This window comes from Dendropsophus ebraccatus, chromosome 2 (assembly GCF_027789765.1).
Source record: "Dendropsophus ebraccatus isolate aDenEbr1 chromosome 2, aDenEbr1.pat, whole genome shotgun sequence".
NCBI classification, from domain to species: domain Eukaryota; kingdom Metazoa; phylum Chordata; class Amphibia; order Anura; family Hylidae; genus Dendropsophus; species Dendropsophus ebraccatus.
In genome coordinates, this window is record NC_091455.1 from 111,006,511 (window position 1) to 111,027,002 (window position 20,492).

Genomic DNA, 20,492 nt, shown 5'->3' on the forward strand with positions numbered 1-20,492 from the left:
AAATATTCATGATTATGACAGATGGGATCTTCTCTTTATGCAATGTTAGAAGTCTGTGGAGGTGTTTTCATTTGATTCCTATTAGAATCACATATACAGAAAAAGGAAAAGCAGTCATAGAAAACTAAAGACTCCTGCAGACAGTTGCTTCATCTACATTCAACAGCACGGTGGGAGATTATTACATGCCATGCTCTAGCCTCTTTAGTAAATAATTTGAATACTTTTCATTTTTAATCAAACTATCATACCTAGGAGATGTAGTGCAACACAGAGTGAAATATTTATTTTAAAAAATGTATACATACAGTACATGCATGTTTTTACAGCAACCACAGCAGACCTCTGGCTAGGGTGCTTTGTTTTTTACAGTGACAACCTAGCAGCTTCTATACGTATGTATATACATAACTATACATGTGCCCGAGACATGGCTGTATAAATTGCCTGTCAGCATAATGCTAACAGATATAGTACGCTGCATTACATCCCTTTATGGGGATATAAACACTTTACCACAAAATTAACCCCTCCCCATACATATAATCATTAAAAATCCATATTGTGCTTCTTTAAAGCATCTTAGTAGCAAAAATAAAAAAATAAAAAAATTACTATGACCAAGTTAAGAAAAAGCACCTTTTTTAAAAAAAATTTACAAAATGTAGTCAGTAAGTTATATGAAACTTAAAATGGCATTAATAAAGAGTACAACTTTTCCTGCAAGTTTTTGCTGAATGTTAATGAAAAAAAATTTAGTCTTAGGGTGCGTTCACACCTACAGGATCTGCAGCAGATCTGCAGCAGATTTGATGCTGTGTTCAGTTATTTAAATGAAATTTAAAGAAAATCAGCTGCAGATCCTGTAGGTGTGAACACACCATTAAAATGTAATGAAAAAAAAAAAAAAAAAAAAAGAAAGAAAGAAAACTGTTAGGGTAATAAGGCCCAAATTGGATTGAACACTAGGTGAATGAGTTTATAAAAAAGCTTTACAATAAAATAAGTAAAAAAAACTAAACATAAGGCTATGTTCACACAACGTTTAAAATAACATCCGCCATTTTGAGTTTAAAATAAAGGACATCATTTAGCAGCCTGGCCTCCCCTTAGTGTAATGACGGCTGTTGGTACATTATTCTAGTTTAGGGTTACTAACTGGACTTAGGGTGTGGCTTAATTGAAAAGTCCATTAAATTTAATAGTAAAAATAGAGAAAGAACGGTGGAAAAGGAAAAACTGCATGTAAACAACTAATAAAAAATGTTCGCCTTTCCAAAAGACATCAGAAAATAATGATCATGTTCGTTATTTTGACGTCCGCGGTAAAAACGTCTGTTATTTAATGCATTGTGTGCATCGGACGTCCGTCTTCCCATTGACTTCAATGCATTGCCATTGCAGTCAGTTAAATCACGTCAAAAAAGGATGTTATTTTAAATGTCAAAAATGGCCAACTTTTCTTTATTTTTGACATTGTGGGAACATAACCTATGGGTGTAACAATAATTAATTCATTTACGAAACTCAATTTAAACTGTATTTAAAGAAGTACTCCAGGGAGTCACCTTCTTTATATATTTATTGTTGATACACTGCTTTATTAAGGTTATATTTGTAATATAAACCCATTAAAGTAAATTTCTACCTTTTTTTTATTTATTTTTTTTATTTAACCACTTCAGAGGCAATCTTATGCTGCCACCAGTGTTCGTGCCAGGAATTGCAGGACTGTCTCAGAATATACAGTACCTGAGGGAGGCTGCCTGCTGTGCATGGAAGCCTCTGCCCAGCATGCAGTGGTTGCTATAGTAATAATAGTGAATAAAAGTAATCACTGCTCGCTGTCACACTAAGTCTATCAAAATGGAACATTTTTAAGCAAACCATTATCCTATCTGTATGGCAAGCTTAACAATGGGGTACAAATTGTTAGTATAAAGCTTTAGTACAATAAAATAAAATAAAAGCAAAATATGACAGTAAATTAGATATAAAATGTGGCCATATTTTGTATGTAATAACATGCTAAACTGGGGAGGGGGCATCCGTCAACTAGACCACCACGGATGACGCATTAATTGCATTTAAATGCAGCTGTCAGCTATCCTCTATAGACTTTAAAACGCCTGAGCCATTTGACTCCAAATTTGGCAGGCAGATACATTGGGTGCTGGGAAGATTAGAACGAATGTCCCGTCCTTGCAAAATATTCAGGAGAGGGTAAGGGGATGTTGAAATCTGCCCCATAGAAATAAATTGGAGAATCCCCACACTGCACACACAGATGACATGATTAAGTCTCCCCAGAAATGCACAGGTGAGGGATTTAACCTCAGCAAGAGCTATAGAGACATGACTGTGCGAATCCAAAGAATCACACATATGACAGCAAGGCCTGTTGGTAGCTCATGAGGAGAGGGATGGGGAAAACACACACATACAAATAAATGGTAGAATGTTCTGGAGATCAGATTTTACCTCACAAACATTATGTCACTGTCTGACCACATCCCCTCCTCACCCAAACACACACACACACACACACACACACACACACACACACACATACACACACATACTCTCACTCACTCACTCACTCATTCTGTAATGGTAGTTGGGAAGGTATAAATAACACTGTGATAATTTATACTCGGGCAGCGCCGGATACATTTTCTAGTAGTATATAATAGACAATATAGTATAATAGTTTTGACATTACTTAGGAATAGAGCGTGTTGCCCCAGTTGAAATGAGACAGTCATGTTAACAACATAAAACAATGAAATTTGGGGTTCAATAGGAACCTGAATATTCTATTAAGTTAATTCAGGTCCATTAATGAAGTCCAATATCTCATAGTAATGGATAACTAGATCCAAAGTCCAGTAGGAGGTATCATTAAATTGTAATCTACTGAGGCATAGACCCCAAAGAACACCTATTTTCCCTATTGGTTTAAAATATAACTTTTATTAACGAAATAAGTAAAATTGAAGTAATAAAGTGAATTTGACAAACAGTAATAAACGCAGAATGTGAACAATGAATTAAAAGGCTTTGGACAATCTGCCTTTGTCCTAGATAATAAACCATATACACAAGGGATAGGAGTGCATCAATGATCGGTCAGTACTCTCTGTAGAGTCACCACATACGATTTACTAACCCAAAGGGGATAAAGCAAGACACCCCTGAGAGTATAGATGCCTCCTATCCTCACAAGTGTATATAAAATGGGAGACACTGTGACTAGATTTGCCTATCTCAGCCCTTGAGCGATTTAGCGCGTTACGCTCAGCTAGCTAGCCTCCCGTCTTGTCAATAACAGTGTCTCCATATGCGGCAGCGTACAAAGGATTAAAACAGCCCAGCGTCTGACATGTTTCGTTGCGAACGCAACTTTCTCAAAGACTATGGCTGATGGGCGGCGTCAGAGCGGAGGTTTAAATAACCTATTATCCCAGCAGATGCCACCCTGATAGGTCAGGAGGATTTAGCGTAATAGTCAAAACTCCCCTAACGATGACGTGGCGGTTAGACATAGGGTCATTTGAATACGTCGTCCTTTTGATAGGCAGATTAAGTATCAAAGGGGATGATACGTTTATGCTTGTGCGCAGGCGTGTGGACTTAGTCAGAATCGCAGGTTAGCATAGCCACTGCGCATGTCTCCTGACTTAGACTTTTAACGCCTGATCTATTAATGCGCATGACTTAGGACTTAGAACAGGAACGATGTATAACGATCTGCGCATGTCATGAGACTTAGCTGATTTTTGGCTTTTTAGTCAGGATGTTAATTGCGCCTGTCCATGGACTTAGAATATTAGAGGTGCGCATCTTCGGATAAGAATCAACAAAGATGTACACCTTGGAAACATCTCAATACAAATTAAACTGTATTCATCCCCTGATTTAGTCATCTAAATGGACTTCCTTTATTTCAGATCGACCTTGCCCAACCAGATTATTTTATAGGTGAGTATTCTAGTTACGAGGGGGAGGGGGGGAGGGGAGGAGGAAATATAGTATATATCATACATGACCTATCAATTAAAACACCGTACAATTCCGGTAATACTATGTCTTCTAATTTCTATGTCATATTTCATAAACATTAGTTTTAAGATTAAAAGGAAGGGAGTGTAGGTAAACCCCTCATTCAAACCGTAGGGAGCCAATGTATTGAGTTTGAAAATCCATTTTGCCTCCAGTTGTAGGAGTTTTTTGTCCAAATCTCCTTTTCTGGGGCCCAATTTGATCTGCTGGATTCCCCAAAATTTTAGAACTCTGGGGTCACCTCCGTGAACATTATTAACATGTCTCGCCACACTTGTTTCTGTTTTTGTATTAATATAGCTGACATGTTGACAGATTCTCTTTTTGAAAGGCTGTACCGTTTTCCCGACATACAATAGATGGCATGGGCACTCTATTGCATACACTATTCCAGTTGTGGAGCAATTGATAAACTCTTTGATCTCATAGGTTTTTTGATCATGCGGATTGGTGAAGAATTTTGTTTTAACAATATAGCGGCAGAAGATGCATTTACCACAAGTAAATGAACCAAAGGCTCTAGATTTGAGCCAATTGGTTTCAGGGATGTCATTATCATCGGAAAAATGACTATGGACTAGCCAATCTTTTAGGTTCTTACCACGCCTATATGTCAGGCTTGGTCTTGGAGTTAGTACATCTTTTAGATCCGAGTCCATCGTTAGGATTGGCCAGTGCTTTTTGAAAATCCTATGAATATGCCAATGGGCCACATCAAATGTGCCAATACATCTGATGGTTTTCGGACTATCTTTTTTAGCGATAGTTCCAGATTGTAAGAGAGAATTCCTCTCTAGATGTTTAGCCCTGTAGTAGGCTTTATGTAGAACTTTTTTAGGGTAACCCCTGAGTTGAAACCGAGAATATAGGGTCTTACATTCCCTTTCGAACGCTTCCTCGTCCGAGCAATTTCTGCGGGCCCTAATATATTGCGCTACCGGTATTCCCTTTTTAAGGGGGAGAGGGTGATGGCTAGTCCAGGCTAGGAAATTATTTGTTGCTGTCTTCTTCCTGTAAATTTCAGTGGAGAGTGTACCATCAGTGTTCTTGGTGATTGATAAATCAAGAAAATTAATATGATTGTGATGAATTTCGCTAGTGAATTTTAGACCGATATTATTGTCATTTAAAGCTGCAACGAAATCCTGAAAGAGGTTGATATCTCCGTCCCATAGGATGAGAACGTCATCAATATAACGGCCCCAAAATAAAATCTGTGAAGTATAGGGAAGGAGGGAGTCGGAGAACACCACCTCCGACTCCCACCACCCCAAAAATAAATTTGCATAAGTGGGTGCAGCTAAAACAGCTAAAACAGATCCTAATGGGAGCAAAACACAAGGGACTAATCACCGATGATGAATTTAAAGTTTTATATAATCCATGTCCAACAATTCCTACTTTTTATGCACTACCTAAGCTGCATAAGGAAAGACGCCCAATTCCCGGCAGACCTATCGTGTCGGGTAATAACAGCTTGTCTGAAGGTATAAGTACCTATATTGATATTATATTGTCTCCCTTTTTTGAGGCTTTACCCTCCCATTTAACGGATACAAAAGCAACACTGACTAAGATTCAAGAAATTATTCTCTCTCCAGGAACAATGCTCGCATCACTAGATGTTGAAGCTTTATACACGAGCATTGGGCATAATTTAGGAACCAAAGCGGTAGAATACTTTTTACAAACAAGGGGGACCTCTTTCCGTGATCACAACTAATGATCTTTCCGTGATCTTAAAACTAATGTTTATGAAATATGACATAGAAATTAGAAGACATAGTATTACCGGAATTGTACGGTGTTTTAATTGATAGGTCATGTATGATATATACTATATTTCCTCCTCCCCTCCCCCCCTCCCCCTCGTAACTAGAATACTCACCTATAAAATAATCTGGTTGGGCAAGGTCGATCTGAAATAAAGGAAGTCCATTTAGATGACTAAATCAGGGGATGAATACAGTTTAATTTGTATTGAGATGTTTCCAAGGTGTACATCTTTGTTGATTCTTATCCGAAGATGCGCACCTCTAATATTCTAAGTCCATGGACAGGCGCAATTAACATCCTGACTAAAAAGCCAAAAATCAGCTAAGTCTCATGACATGCGCAGATCGTTATACATCGTTCCTGTTCTAAGTCCTAAGTCATGCGCATTAATAGATCAGGCGTTAAAAGTCTAAGTCAGGAGACATGCGCAGTGGCTATGCTAACCTGCGATTCTGACTAAGTCCACACGCCTGCGCACAAGCATAAACGTATCATCCCCTTTGATACTTAATCTGCCTATCAAAAGGACGACGTATTCAAATGACCCTATGTCTAACCGCCACGTCATCGTTAGGGGAGTTTTGACTATTACGCTAAATCCTCCTGACCTATCAGGGTGGCATCTGCTGGGATAATAGGTTATTTAAACCTCCGCTCTGACGCCGCCCATCAGCCATAGTCTTTGAGAAAGTTGCGTTCGCAACGAAACATGTCAGACGCTGGGCTGTTTTAATCCTTTGTACGCTGCCGCATATGGAGACACTGTTATTGACAAGACGGGAGGCTAGCTAGCTGAGCGTAACGCGCTAAATCGCTCAAGGGCTGAGATAGGCAAACCTAGTCACAGTGTCTCCCATTTTATATACACTTGTGAGGATAGGAGGCATCTATACTCTCAGGGGTGTCTTGCTTTATCCCCTTTGGGTTAGTAAATCGTATGTGGTGACTCTACAGAGAGTACTGACCGATCATTGATGCACTCCTATCCCTTGTGTATATGGTTTATTATCTAGGACAAAGGCAGATCGTCCAAAGCCTTTTAATTCATTGTTCACATTCTGCGTTTATTACTGTTTGTCAAATTCACTTTATTACTTCAATTTTACTTATTTCGTTAATAAAAGTTATATTTTAAACCAATAGGGAAAATAGGTGTTCTTTGGGGTCTATGCCTCAGTAGATTACAATATCTCATAGTAAGAATGTCCAACCTGGAGAGAAAAAGGAGCAGCTGCACCTCATGCCCATGGCTGACACTAATGCCTCTCAGCTACATTTAAAAACCAACGCCATAATGTTGGTATATAATTTGATCAAACCATATTGCCTCATGTACCATGTGCAGGTCTTCTGGCCAACATGACTCCCTACATAAAACCAACACTGTGTCGGTTAGTGACCACCAACCACGCAAAGCAAGCAACAACAGGGGAGGGGGGGCCTCAGAATTGCCCTGAAACCCCACTGTCACAGGTCCAAACCGACTGGGCCCTGCCATACCCCACAGGTGCTGCCAGCGGAGAAGGCAGCCGTTAAGCAACACGAGTGGGAACAAGGTGTTACTACTCACCCTTAAACCAGCAGGTAGAATGGGAGAAAGAGGAGGTACTTACCAGATGTACACAGGTGCTTCTTGCTAATTGGGGTCACATGGGACATACAAAGAGGTTTGCTAGCCACAAAAAGAAAAAAGAGAACGTATAAAAAAAACAACCTGGTGAGAAAAAGGAGCAGCTGAACCTCACTCCCATGGCTGAAACTAATGCCTCTTGGCTACATTTAAAAACCAATGCCAGAATGTTGGTATGTAATTTGATCAAACCATATTGCCTCATGTACCAAGTGCAGGTCTTCTGGCCCACATGAGTCCCTACCAGGGCTGGTCTTAGGGTTGTGCGAGGGAGCTGTGCAGTCCTAGCAGGAAGGGGCGCCACCTGAGGCCTCCTGAGCCCATATATCCGGCCCCTGCCTCAGCACAGCAGTTTGCTTAGAGGTATCAAGGAGAAAGCTCTTCTCCCCTGACATGTGATTGCAGCCTGGCCCCATCCCCCTCCCCCACATCATTACCCAGCACCCAGTTGCCCCTAACTCCCCCCCCCCCCTCGGGACGGAGAGAGATAAGCAGTGTGATCCTCCGCTTTACCTTCTCCTCCTCATGGGCAGAGACATCCTCCACTGCTACTGCTGTGTGGGTGAGTATATGTATGTTTCTGTGTGTATATGTCTGTGTGTTAGTGCTCTGTGTAGCCGAATTAGGACAAAAACTTCCAGCATGCTCCTGTGTGGCTGTGGTAGAACTACAACTCCATCATCCTAAGCCACCCCCAATGCTCCTCCCCCAGACCCGAGACAGATGAGCAGTATGATCATCCACTCCACCTCCCCCTCATGGGCAGAGACAGTGTCATCCTCCAGCTCCAACAGCTCCCCGCAGAACAGATATAGCAGCAGCATATAGTCTGGCCATCAACCGCTCTGAGGGACAGTGAACTGGCCCCTTGTATAAAAAGTTTGGGGACCCCTGGTCTAGGGTATATATGTGCCCATGTGTATGTGTATATGTAACTGTATGTGTTAGCAGGATATTTATACTGTGTGCCTGTATGTGTCTGTGTGTCTGTATGTGTATATATGACTGTATGTGTCTGCGTAAGCAGTATATACAATGTGTGTCTCCAAGAGATAGGCTGGGGATTGGCTGGCAATCAGCCTGGGGGGGGGCACCAAAAGAATATTCTGCACAGGGCGCCATCTACCCTAAGGCCTGGTAACTACACTAAACCACACAACGCCGGCGAGAAGTCGGCCGCCAAGCTACACAAGTGTAAAAACATGGTGTTACTACTCACCATTGCATCAGCAGGTAGAATGGGAGAAAGAGGAGGTACTTACCATATGTGTACAGGTGCTCCTGCTAATTGGGGTCACATGAGTCTTACAAGAAGGAGTGGTAGTCACAAAAAGAAAAAAGAGAAATGGAGAGAAAAAGGAGCAGCTGTACCTCACACCCATGGCTGAATACAAAAAAGAGAAAACAAGACCCATGTGACCCCAATTAGAAGGAAGCACCTGTGCACATATAGTTCGTACCTCCTCTTTCTCCCATTCTACCTGCTGGTGCAATGGTGAGTAGTAACACTATGTTCACACTCGTGTTGTTTGGCGGCTGCCTTCTCCGCCTGTGCCTGCAGTGTGTGTGTGTGTGGGGGGGGGGGGGGGTAAATGTAGCCGAGAGGCATTGGTGTCAGCCATGGGTGTGAGGTGCAGCAGCTCCTTTTCTCTTGTTTTGTATTCAAATTAAGAATGTCCTAGTTGCCTATAGCAACCAATCAGAGCTTAGCTTTTTAATTTTATTGAGCTCTGGTAAAATTAATGCTGGGCTGTTATTGGTTACTGTTAGCAACAAAGAACAACGTGACTGTAAGACTGCTTGATTATATTTGGGGAAAGTCAAAGCCCTACATGTGGCATTTGATTGCAGAGAAATATAAATAGCCCTGTGGGATTGCCTCTTCTATTTAATAACGTCACACAATAGACCATCCCTCTAAAAGATTTGTGTTTGTTGGGTCATTTTGTATTTTAACATAAAGGAAATATTACAAACAAATAAAATTTAGCACATTATTCAGCAAACATGAGAAATCTCTTACCCTGGTCATTAAGTTCATGTGGGAAATACTGTTTCGCCATTATGTAAACATTGGATAATGAAAGCTAGGTGGCCCCAGAGTCAGACTATTAAGATATTTGAAATGGTAATCTGTATTCCTCCCTAAACCTCTGCCAAGTAATTAAAGTCTTTCAGAATACACTACATCTTATTGTTGTGGGGTAGAGCTGAAAATGTAGTGAGTAGTAAGGCTTAAAGAGACCATGTCTGCACAAATTCGGCATGATAATTACAGTAAAAATCAGTATGTTTCATCCAGTCAGTGTAGTGCAATGAATAACTGGACAGAAAATATTTTTCAAATGTCAGACACATTCCAACCTCCTAGCAGTAAATACGTTAGTAATATATGTTGTAGCGCTACAATAAAAGATAATAATGCAACGGCCCAATCCAGATTTTTGACCTGATAAGTTGTAGTCTATGAAAGAACAAGATAAACCAGAAGAAGAGCTACATTTTGCAGTCATACCTGCTTTGTGTAACCGAAAAAAATCCTTAGCTGAATAACGAATGTGTGTTACATCCATGTGCCGTAACAGAGCTTACATTTTCTACAACAGACAACAAGAATTATTCAGTGTGGCAAACATGCAAAACAGTTAATATCTGGAAAGGATAATCTTTTTTATTTTTTTTCTCATTATATATGAATTTCCTTTTGCAGGTAATCCACAATTAACCAGTTCAGTCAAAGTTATCATAAATGTTCTGGATGTTAATGAATTTGCTCCAGAAGTGACAATACCATATGAAACATCAGTATGTGAAAATGCTAAACCAAGACAGGTAAAGTACTTTTACAGATATTTAAATAATTACTTACACAGTAACATAATTCTACTTACAATGATTAAGGGTTCATTCTGCGTAAAGGGGTACTCCAGTATGAGAAAATTGTATTTAAATAAAACTATCATCTCAAGATATATAACTTTCTAATATAATGTTGTTACCAATAGTCCTCACTTCAGTGGCTTTTCGGGCTTTCCACCACTGACAGGAAATGGAAAATGGAAGGACTACAAAACCAGCTTTTCCCCCCTGTCAACAGGAGGTTTGGCTCAGACAAGGAGTGACAGAAGCAGCTGCTGCAACTTTACTGATTTATCAGACAGTTATTAGAGATGAGCGAATAGTATTCAATCAAATAGGTATTCGATTGAATACTGCACTATTCGAAAGATTCGAGTTCAATCGAATATGTGATAGAATATTCAAATCTAAATTAACTTTACGAAAACAGCTAAACAATTTTTTTGCTGTTTTAATAAAGTTTATGCTCCCTTGAAAAGCAGGGAAGCAGTATTACAAGCAATTGTACCGCACTCTGTAATAGTTAATATTTAATTAATAAAACAAAGTTTTGTTCTAAAAAAGTTATTTTCGTTGTTCAATAGCTTAATTAAAATGAATCCATGCTTTTGCAATTAAATATACTGTTAATAAGAAAATAAATATATAAAAAAAGTGTGTATATATATATTTAATTACAGTATATTTAATATATTTATTTGTTTTAATTAAGCTATTGAACAACGAAAATAGCTTTATTAGAACGAAAATGTGTTTTATTAATTAAATATTAACTACTACAGAAAGCTGTATTATTGCCGGCAATTCCTATTGCTGGTAATTCAGCTCGATGTACTAATTAATACTTTACTTTAATTAAAACAGCAAATGTTTCTTCTAATAATGCAATTTTTTTTATCACAATAGCAAAATTAGAAGAAACATTTTGATTTATATGTCTGCTCAGCTGATTGGCTGAGCGGACATATAAAGAGCCGGTCCCGTCACACTAAGCTCAGTGTGCCAGGGACCGGCGAAGAGATAAGATAGAAGAAAGAAAAGAGAGCTCCCCCCCCTGCACTTCCACTACTAAGTCTATATAGTAAAGAAATAAAGACAAGACACAAGTGAAAAATATAAGGGAGAAACACACAAAAAACAGACAAACAGGAGCACAACACCCATCATTGTGAGCGGTGTTGTGCATCTTACAGTATGCAGCATTTTTAAAGATCGCTGCTTACAGTGTGGCACCCAAGAGGTTAAGGGAGGATGCATTGCATCCCCCTTAACCCTTTGGGTGCCATACTGAACAATCTGGCCCTCAGGCGGTTAAGTAAGCATCCTCATTCAACCCCTTTTGGGCCAGACTGATGTCAGACTGCACCCACACCAGCAAGGAAGGGGTTAAGTGACCCCCCTTCCTTGCTGGGATGGGTGTAGTGCAGGGGGGTGAGAGCTTTCTTATCACCCTCCCAATTCTCTTATATCTTCTCTTTTCTTTCTTCTATCTTATCTCTTCGCCGGTCCCTGGCACACTGAGCTTAGTCTGGCGGGACTGGCTCTTTATATGTCCGCTCAGCCAATCAGCTGAGCGGAATTATAAATCAAAATGTTTCTTCTAATGTTGCTATTGTGATAAAAAAATAGCATCATTAGAAGAAACATTTGCTGTTTTAATTAAAGTAAAGTATTAATTAGTACATTGAGCTGTATTACTGGCAATAGGAATTGGCGGCAATAATACAGCTTCCTGTAGTAGTTAATATTTAATTAATAAAACACATTTTGTTCTAGTAAAGTTATTTTTGTTGTTCAATAGCTTAATTAAAACAAATACATACTTTTGCAATTAAATATACTGTAAATAAAAAAAATATACACATTTATTTATATATATATTTTTTTTATTAACAGTATATTTAATTGCAAAAGCATGGATTCATTTTAATTAAGCTATTGAATAACGAAAATATCTTTTTTAGAACAAAGCTTTGTTTTATTAATTAAATATTAACTATTACAGGGTGCGGTATTATTGCCGGCAATTGCTAATTGCCGGTAATACCGTGCCCTGTAATACTGCTTCCCTGCTTTCCCAGATGCATTCCAGAGGTGTTTGCATCACTTTCTAAATTTGTCTTGGACTTGGTGACCTCCGATTCGTCAAATCTTTATTTCCAGGATTTTTCTCCCATGGACTATAATGGGATTCAATATTCAATTGAATAGTCGTATATCGGGAGCTATTCGAATCAAATCCAATTGAATCGAATATTTTACTATTCGCTCATCTCTAACAGTTATCAGTTTCCACTACTGCTGATTTTTTTTCTACAGCACAGTAGATGAAGCAGTCTGGATGCATAGCATCTTCACTTAACTCCTTGTGAGCCAGGTTGAACAGTCTTGCTCCAGGGGATTTATTGAGGATGCATAGCATCACCAATTTACCCCTTCTGGGCCAGGCTGAACAGTATGGCCCGCAGAGCGTCAAATGAGGATGCACAGCATTCCAACTAAAGCCACTGGTGGACAGACTATTGTCTGTTGGGAGGAAAGGGGTTAAATTTTCCCTACTGGGATTCTGTTGTCTTCTGTCTTTGCAAAGTCGGCTCCTTCATCTGCAATAAGCTAATCAGCAGTTGTGGCAGGCTACTGATTTTAATCACTTTCCTCTGAGCCAATAAAACATTTTGGGGGAAAAATTAAAGTCTGCTCCCATTTTGCTTTTAAAGGGTTAACAAATTCCTTAATTTAATTTTAAATACTTCCTAATGTTTTCTAACATACAGGCCCCTCAAAGCTACTTCAGAGTTGGAATGGTACCTATAAATGTGATTTTGAAATTTTCTTCAAAATTTTAAACAGCTCTGCTTAATATATAGGCTTTAACTTATAAACAAATGCTTAATACATTATGTCAGCATAAAGTAGACTTATTGTAAACGTGAATGAAAAAAGAGGTATGAGAATTTCAAATTCAAAAAAAGTTCTCTACGTAAAAAAATAATATATATATACCACTTATAATAGTGCAATGTGTCCTGCAAAAATAATCTTAGAATGCTTTAGGTAATGGCATTATATAATTATTTTCTTATAAAGTTACAAAATAAATGCAACAAAAAAAGTTTTTTTTTTTTTTTTTGTTACAATTTTTTAAAGAGTTTTCCCCCTCTGTTTTCTTACCTTCTAAATGGTGACTTATGAGTGGTGTTATACGTATTGGTTTCACTAAAGAGCTTGACTGTACAGTAAATGGGATTTAAATTTTACTTCTGTTTTCTTGTCCTTGTTCTTTCCCACTTTCTTTATTCTCTAAAAGCCTATAAATCCTAGAATAAATATTCCTTTTGTGTGCACAAGCCTATTGTACAAAGTGTTTACATAACAAATGGTGTGACCACTATATGATTTCTCTCTGCTTTTCTCCTTTCAGATCATCCAAATTATTGGTGCTGTTGACAGAGATATGTCACCTACAGGGCAGAAATTTTCCTTCAGGCTGCCACCTGATGGTTTGACGAATCCCAATTTTACCGTCCATGACTATAAAAGTGAGGCTTATGATTACATACATTTTATATTCTGAAAGAGCCACTTGCATTAGCAATCTACGGAACAAACAAATAACAGATGTTTCCACACTCTGCTGGAGTGATGTTGAATGTGTTCCCTAACACAGCACATAAAATGCATTCAACAACTTGAATCATTATCTCAAAGTTTGACAAATAAATACACTTCATAGAAAATGATAAGAAAAGATACAAAATAGTGATATGTTACATTTTTAGGCTAGGTTCACACTATGTAACTGTGCGGCTGTATTTTTTATGCGGCTGTAAATGTGGGATGAAACTACGGCCGTGGGAAAAAATAGACATGTGGCTGAAAACATACGGTCATTTACTTGGAAATCTGGTTCAACTAAAAATAACAAATAAAATCTTAAGAAAGTGATGCAAACACCTCTGGATGCATCTGGGAAAGCAGGGAAACAGTTTACATGAATCGCTATTACCGGGGTTTGCGATCCTCTGCAGTATGCCGATGCCTCTCATGGTTAATATATTGAATTAATAAAACACATTTTCGTTGTAATAAAGTCCCTTTCATTGTTCAATAATTTAATTTAAAACGATTCCATCATTTTGCAATTAATTATACTGTTAAAATAAATATATATATAAATAAATGTATATTTATATATTTATATATTTTAACAGTATATTTAATTGCACAATGATGGATTCGTTAGAATTAAATTATTAAACAACGAAAGGACTTTATTACAAAGAAAATGTGTTTTATTAATTTAATATATTAACTATTAGAGGTATCGGCATTCGGCATCATTGCCGGCTATTTTTGAAGTACTCCGTACGGACCGCCTGTCAATCCACGGCCGCATGTCCAGCCGCAAACAATGGTCTTGTTCATTTTTTACGGGTCCGTTTACGATAGGGTTGTAGATTCATACATAGTGTGCACTGTGCAGCCGTATATCGTATACTTTCCAGCGTACGCATGAACCACCAAAAATACCGCCGCACAATTACAGCCGCAAATACAGCCGCACAGTTACATAGTGTGAACCTAGCCTAAATCGTACAATTCAATACAGACTAGGGATTGATTTTAATCAAGTAACATAATAAACTAAAAAGAAACTAGCCACAGTAAATTTCCAAGAATGTTTTATATCAAACCAAAATGACATTTTGGCTGACTTTTGCACTCACAGCGTTTATTGTACGAGGTCAGGAATGTGATTATTCAATAGTTTCGGCAATTCTGTGTTCAGCAATATCAAATATATTTCTTCTTTTTTTTTTACCAGACCGCTAATGAAGGTATGCAAAGGCCACCTAAATGCTGCTGTCAGTCTTGACAGTATCATCTATTGGTAAAGCCCTTCCTGCATCAGAATGTAAATGAACTTCCTGCTGCAGGTGGGGGTGCTTCAGAGAGGGGTCGAACAACTCTGAACCGCCATGCTCCTGGCTTCTATTAGTAGCCGGGACTGCGGCTATAAGCGGGTGCAGTCTGTTTGCCGGGCCCGTTAATTAGCCGTTTCAATGCAGGTGTCAAAGCTGACAGCTGCATTTAAATGGCTCTAAATAGCCTTCTCTGATCCCGCCTCGGTCATCTATAGATCTGGGTTGCAGCAGCCCAGAGAAATAGAGCACTGATCTGTATTAAGTATACTGCACTGATCTCTACGAGAGATCAGTGCGGTAATAATAAAAGTCCTCCAGGTGGACTAAAAGTTAAAGTATAAAAAAAAAAAGTTTTTTCATTAATAAAAAAATACCCTTCTCTAATAAAAGTTTGAATTACTCCACCGTTTCCCTATTTTATAAAATAAATAAATAAACAAAGATATTTGGTATTGCTGTGTGTGTGATAACAACAATTAAATTATCACATCTCTGATTTCTTACAGTAAATGACGTAAGCACAAAAACCTGCCAAAGTGCAAAATTGTGGATTTTTTGTAATAAAAAAATAAAAAATTGTAATAAAAAGTGATCAAAAAGTCACATATAAGCAAGCAAGGTACCGATAAGAAGAACAGATTACGATGCAAAAGAATTACACCTCACCCCGCGGCATACTGTAGATCAAAAATTAAAAGCATTGTAAGAATGGGAATAGAGTAATTTTAAACACATTTAACTTTTTTTTTTAAGAAAACATTTTAACCTTCTAAAAGCAGTTAGGAAAAATACAAGTTATATAAAATACATAACATTGTAATCATACTGACTTAGGGAATAGCGTAAACACAAAACCCCCAAAATGATTTTTTTTCCCCCCAATTTCACTGCGCAAATATTTTTTTTCCCGGTTTCACTTTTGATTCCGCGGTATAGAGCTCTATTGAGCTGTGTACTTCCCCTACAAAGAGATAAAATAGAATGGGTCAGAAGACAAGAAGAATAGGACTCCCCTTTAAGGATCTAAATCTGTACAGTCTGGAGTAAAAAAGGGAAAGGGGGGGACATGATCTAAATATTTAAATATGTTTAGATCTAAATAAGGGTCAAGAGTGAAGAGTTTTTAATTAAAAATAAAAAAGAACACAAGTTAGGGTCAGAAACAACACAAGAAAATATTATTTTACTGAAAGAGTAGTAGATCCTTGAAATTAACGTCTAAATTCTAAAAAGGCAGATTTGATGGACCAAGTGTTCTTTTTCTGCCGACAATCTTACCTGTTCTTAATAGGTAGGAGATGGAATTGAAATAAATAAAAAGCCATTGTTGCTACAATTGACTATAAACATGAAAACAAATAAAAAGACTGAAATGCAATAACTAAACTATCTTTTAAAGTTCAAGTATATGTTGAATTTTTTATATTTATCATAGCATAGTTGTAAATGGAACTTTAATAAAAAATATATACAGTACACCTGTACAACAAACTTGCTATTGAATATTGACATTTTAATGTGAGTCTGTAATTTATTTATGTTGTTATATTCTATAGATAACTCAGCTGGCATTGAAGCACAGAGACATGGATACAGTCGCAGAGATAAAGAGTTATATCTCCTACCAGTAGTGGTGGAGGACAGCAGTTACCCTATCCAAAGCAGTACAAGCACATTGACTATAAGAGTATGCAGATGTGACTCAAGAGGGGCTATCCTCTCATGCAATGTGGAAGCTATTTTTTTACCTGTTGGTTTAAGCACTGGTGCTTTGATAGCCATTTTGCTGTGCATTATTATCCTTTTAGGTAAGATTGCTCTCTTAACTTAAAAAGTATACTTTTTATAATAATTATCTTGCTGATCACCATGAGTATTGTGGTGTTTTTACACAGACAGATATCTGACAGATTTTTGAAGCCAAAGCCAGGAATAGATTTGAAAAGAGGAGAAATCTCTTTTTATAGTCTGTTCCTGACATTGGCTTCAAAAATATGTCAGATAATCTGGCTTTGTAAACATCAGACATTTGGAATTACATGCTGGGCAGTCAAATGAAAATAGATCATAAAGCACATGGGTTGAGCTGCATCCTCCAAACTAATATCTGCTAGTTGTTATCCCCTCTTGCCCATTCTTGATCACAGAGCAAGAGCCCTAATCAAGAGGCCCCCCTCAAAGATGGTAAGTTCTAAATCAAATTAATCCCTCTAACATCTGATACATACAGTATACTCAACTCTGACATGTGACTATTACTAATACTGACACCTTACTTTGACATTTGACCCCTGACTTTCACCTCTAATGCTGCTACCTGACATGTGACACTGACATCTAATTCTGCTACCTAATACTGCCCCCTGATTTTAATATGTGACACTGACAACTGACTCTAATACCTGAACCTGACATTCTATTTAATATTTGACCACCGAAGAAAGGCATAGGAGAAAGACTGATACCATTTAAGTTTATAATCTGACACCTAATTAGGAAGCACACACATTAGCCAGATAAATGTAGCCGCCCACACTGCCGGCTTTTTTCCACAGCAACAAATTACAGCTAAAGGCTCTAATACACGGGCCAATCATTCAATCAGGAGGATCAAATGCTGATCTGTCAGATCAGCGCTCGCTTGCTTCTCTTTCCCTGCTTGCTACCAGCGCTTTTACACGTACTGTCATTGAGCGCGTAAGTGCAGGGGAGGGGGGGAGCTGTCGGAGGGGCATATTCCCCCAATAGTCACATTGTGCAGTAAAAGACAACATTCAACCCGACATGCACGATTGTTTTTCAACAGGCTGAAACGGCAACGATCAGAGTAACTATGATCTGCTGCCATAACTCTGTGCAATAGGAGCGGTGGCAGCAGACCACCGCTATCTTCTTTGAGCTATTGATTATCTAAAGATTTTCCGAAAGCCCCCTGCAACTCCCAGTGAACCTTCTGCACTTACCTGCTTACTGTCGGTGCTTGTAACAGGGCGCTGCTCACTTGCTCCAGGTGATTGCACGTGTAATAGGGGCTTAAGAGTATGCCTCTAAAGAAAACCTTAAAAATGACTCTTTAAGATGGTGATAATGCAGGTGGGGAGGGGAGCTAAACATATATACTGGAGCCCTGGGCTGCAACTCCTAGTTAGTGGTCAGTGGGTCAGTCAATCACTTACCCTTTAACAGCTATCTTCTGACTGGCTTCCTGACACTAAACAGATATGCTATTTCTATAAAAGAAAATTCATTTGTGACTGAGAATTCTTACTGCCACAAAAAAAGGTCATACTTATTGGAGAGAGAGAGACCACAAATATCAGATTGTAACTACATTTAGATGAAAGTAAAGAGATCTAGAATGAATTAATTAAAGGGGTTATCCAGCATTAGAAAAAAACAATACAATACAATGCAATACAAACACAAACTAAGGACAAGAGTGTTGCTGGACCCCTGATGCTCCTCTGTAGCTCTGGTGCCCCGATCTTTCTGGTTCCTAGTTGAGCAGTGGTGTTCCTAGATGCTAAAGCTCCCAATGATCTCAAGAACATTGGTCTCCAAGTACTGCTTTGTGAATGGAGTAGTACTGCACTTGTGTGGACACTACCTAATTTACTGCCATAGGGCTAATATGTAACTCAATTCACAAGGCACAGCTGGAGACCTCCATTATTGAGAATTCTGGCAGTCCCGGTGATCAGACCTTAATTCATCAGACATTTAATACCTGTTCTATGGCAAAGGAAAAAATGTTATAAGGCTGGAAACAGACTGCAGTTTTTTTGTTAAAACCAAAAGTGGATTCAAATAGGATGAAAATATCTTTTCAGTTGGATCCTCTTCTGATTTTGGTCCAAAAACCACAGAGGCAATTTTCCAAAAAACTGCTGTGTGTGTGTTTCCGGCCTTAGAGTGCCAACTAGGGAAGAGGAAATTTACCGTAGGAATGAAGCAAAGTGTTTCGTTAGGATCAGCCAGCATCTTGACAAGCTGCTGGCTTTGAAGTCTGTGCCTCTCTATGCCACTCCGCTCTGGGTGCTGGGAAAAGCTGGATCCAGTCCTGGAGAACTGGGATCCAGCTTTTCCCAACACCCAGAGAGAAGCGGCTTAAACTTAAAGCCTTTGCTTCATTCCTACTGTAAATGTGCTCATCCCTAGAGCCAACCCATTTAAGACTAAAGTTTTTCTTTTTTTGTGTAAATATATTTCAAGGGGAATTTATAAAGGTTTGCATTTCAGTTTTCTGGCAAAGAAAAACTGCAATTTTTTTTTCACAAACCTTGCCTTCTCTGTGTTTTAGTAACTTTACACCTCTTTCAGAGATGCATGATTTCAGTATAAATGGGGAATGTTTTATGTATAGTGAGTTTCAAAAAGTCCACTCCAATCAATAGGTGGCAAACAAACCACATGCCAAAAAAAAATTTATTGAAAAATCTGTGAACATTCATACATAGTAAAACGATTTGATACATGTTGCTTAATTGACATTGCCAATTGTCATTAATAAAAAGAATAACAATCTTTATTTTCTTTAGTAATAGTGGTCCTTTATGTAGCATTGAGAAGGCAGAAAAAGAAAGATGCTCTGATGACCTCAAAAGAAGATATAAGAGATAATGTAATTCATTATGACGATGAGGGAGGTGGAGAAGAAGACACTCAGGCTTTTGACATTGGTGCCCTAAGAAATCCAAAGGTAATTGATGACAATAAGGGACGCAGAGACATAAAACCAGAACCTTTGTGTCTGCCTCGTCATAAACCAGCAGCAGAATACAATAGTGACATCAGAGATTTCATCAATGAAAGGCTGCAAGAGCATGATGTTGACCCAAATGCTCCACCATATGACTCGCTAGCAACATATGCTTATGAAGGCTCTGGATCTGTAGCCGAATCACTCAGCTCCATAGAATCACCAAGTATGGAGATAGATCAGGATTATGATTTCCTAAGTGACTGGGGCCCTCAATTTAAAAGCTTGGCAGAAATGTTCGGAGGAGAAAATTTCAACACAGACAAAATAACTTAACTTTATAGAATGGCAAGCAATCAAAAAGCTTTATCTAGACTATGTAAAAAAAAAAATAAACATTTTATATTAAAATGCTACAATATTTATCATACTGTCAGTTTCTGTTTTTTTCTCACAGCTGAACGGTTATGTAATGAAATTAAAAATATATATTTTCTTGATATTTTTCATTTAAGAAAACTTGTGTAGAAATAATGGGGCA

The 20,492-nt window shown here is 38.3% G+C and overlaps 1 protein-coding gene across 2 annotated transcripts in view; it reads left to right on the forward strand.

The window, feature by feature from the left end:
* Window positions 1-20,287, forward strand: part of LOC138784620 (cadherin-12-like) — a 198,256-nt gene extending 177,969 nt beyond the window's left edge. For both annotated transcript variants that reach the window (XM_069960242.1, XM_069960243.1), the window contains 4 exons: window positions 10,179-10,300; window positions 13,749-13,866; window positions 16,809-17,060; window positions 19,791-20,287. In XM_069960242.1, coding sequence (XP_069816343.1) covers window positions 10,179-10,300; window positions 13,749-13,866; window positions 16,809-17,060; window positions 19,791-20,287 — 989 coding nt within the window. The remainder of the gene's footprint in view (window positions 1-10,178; window positions 10,301-13,748; window positions 13,867-16,808; window positions 17,061-19,790) is intronic.
* Window positions 20,288-20,492: the final 205 nt, after the last annotated feature.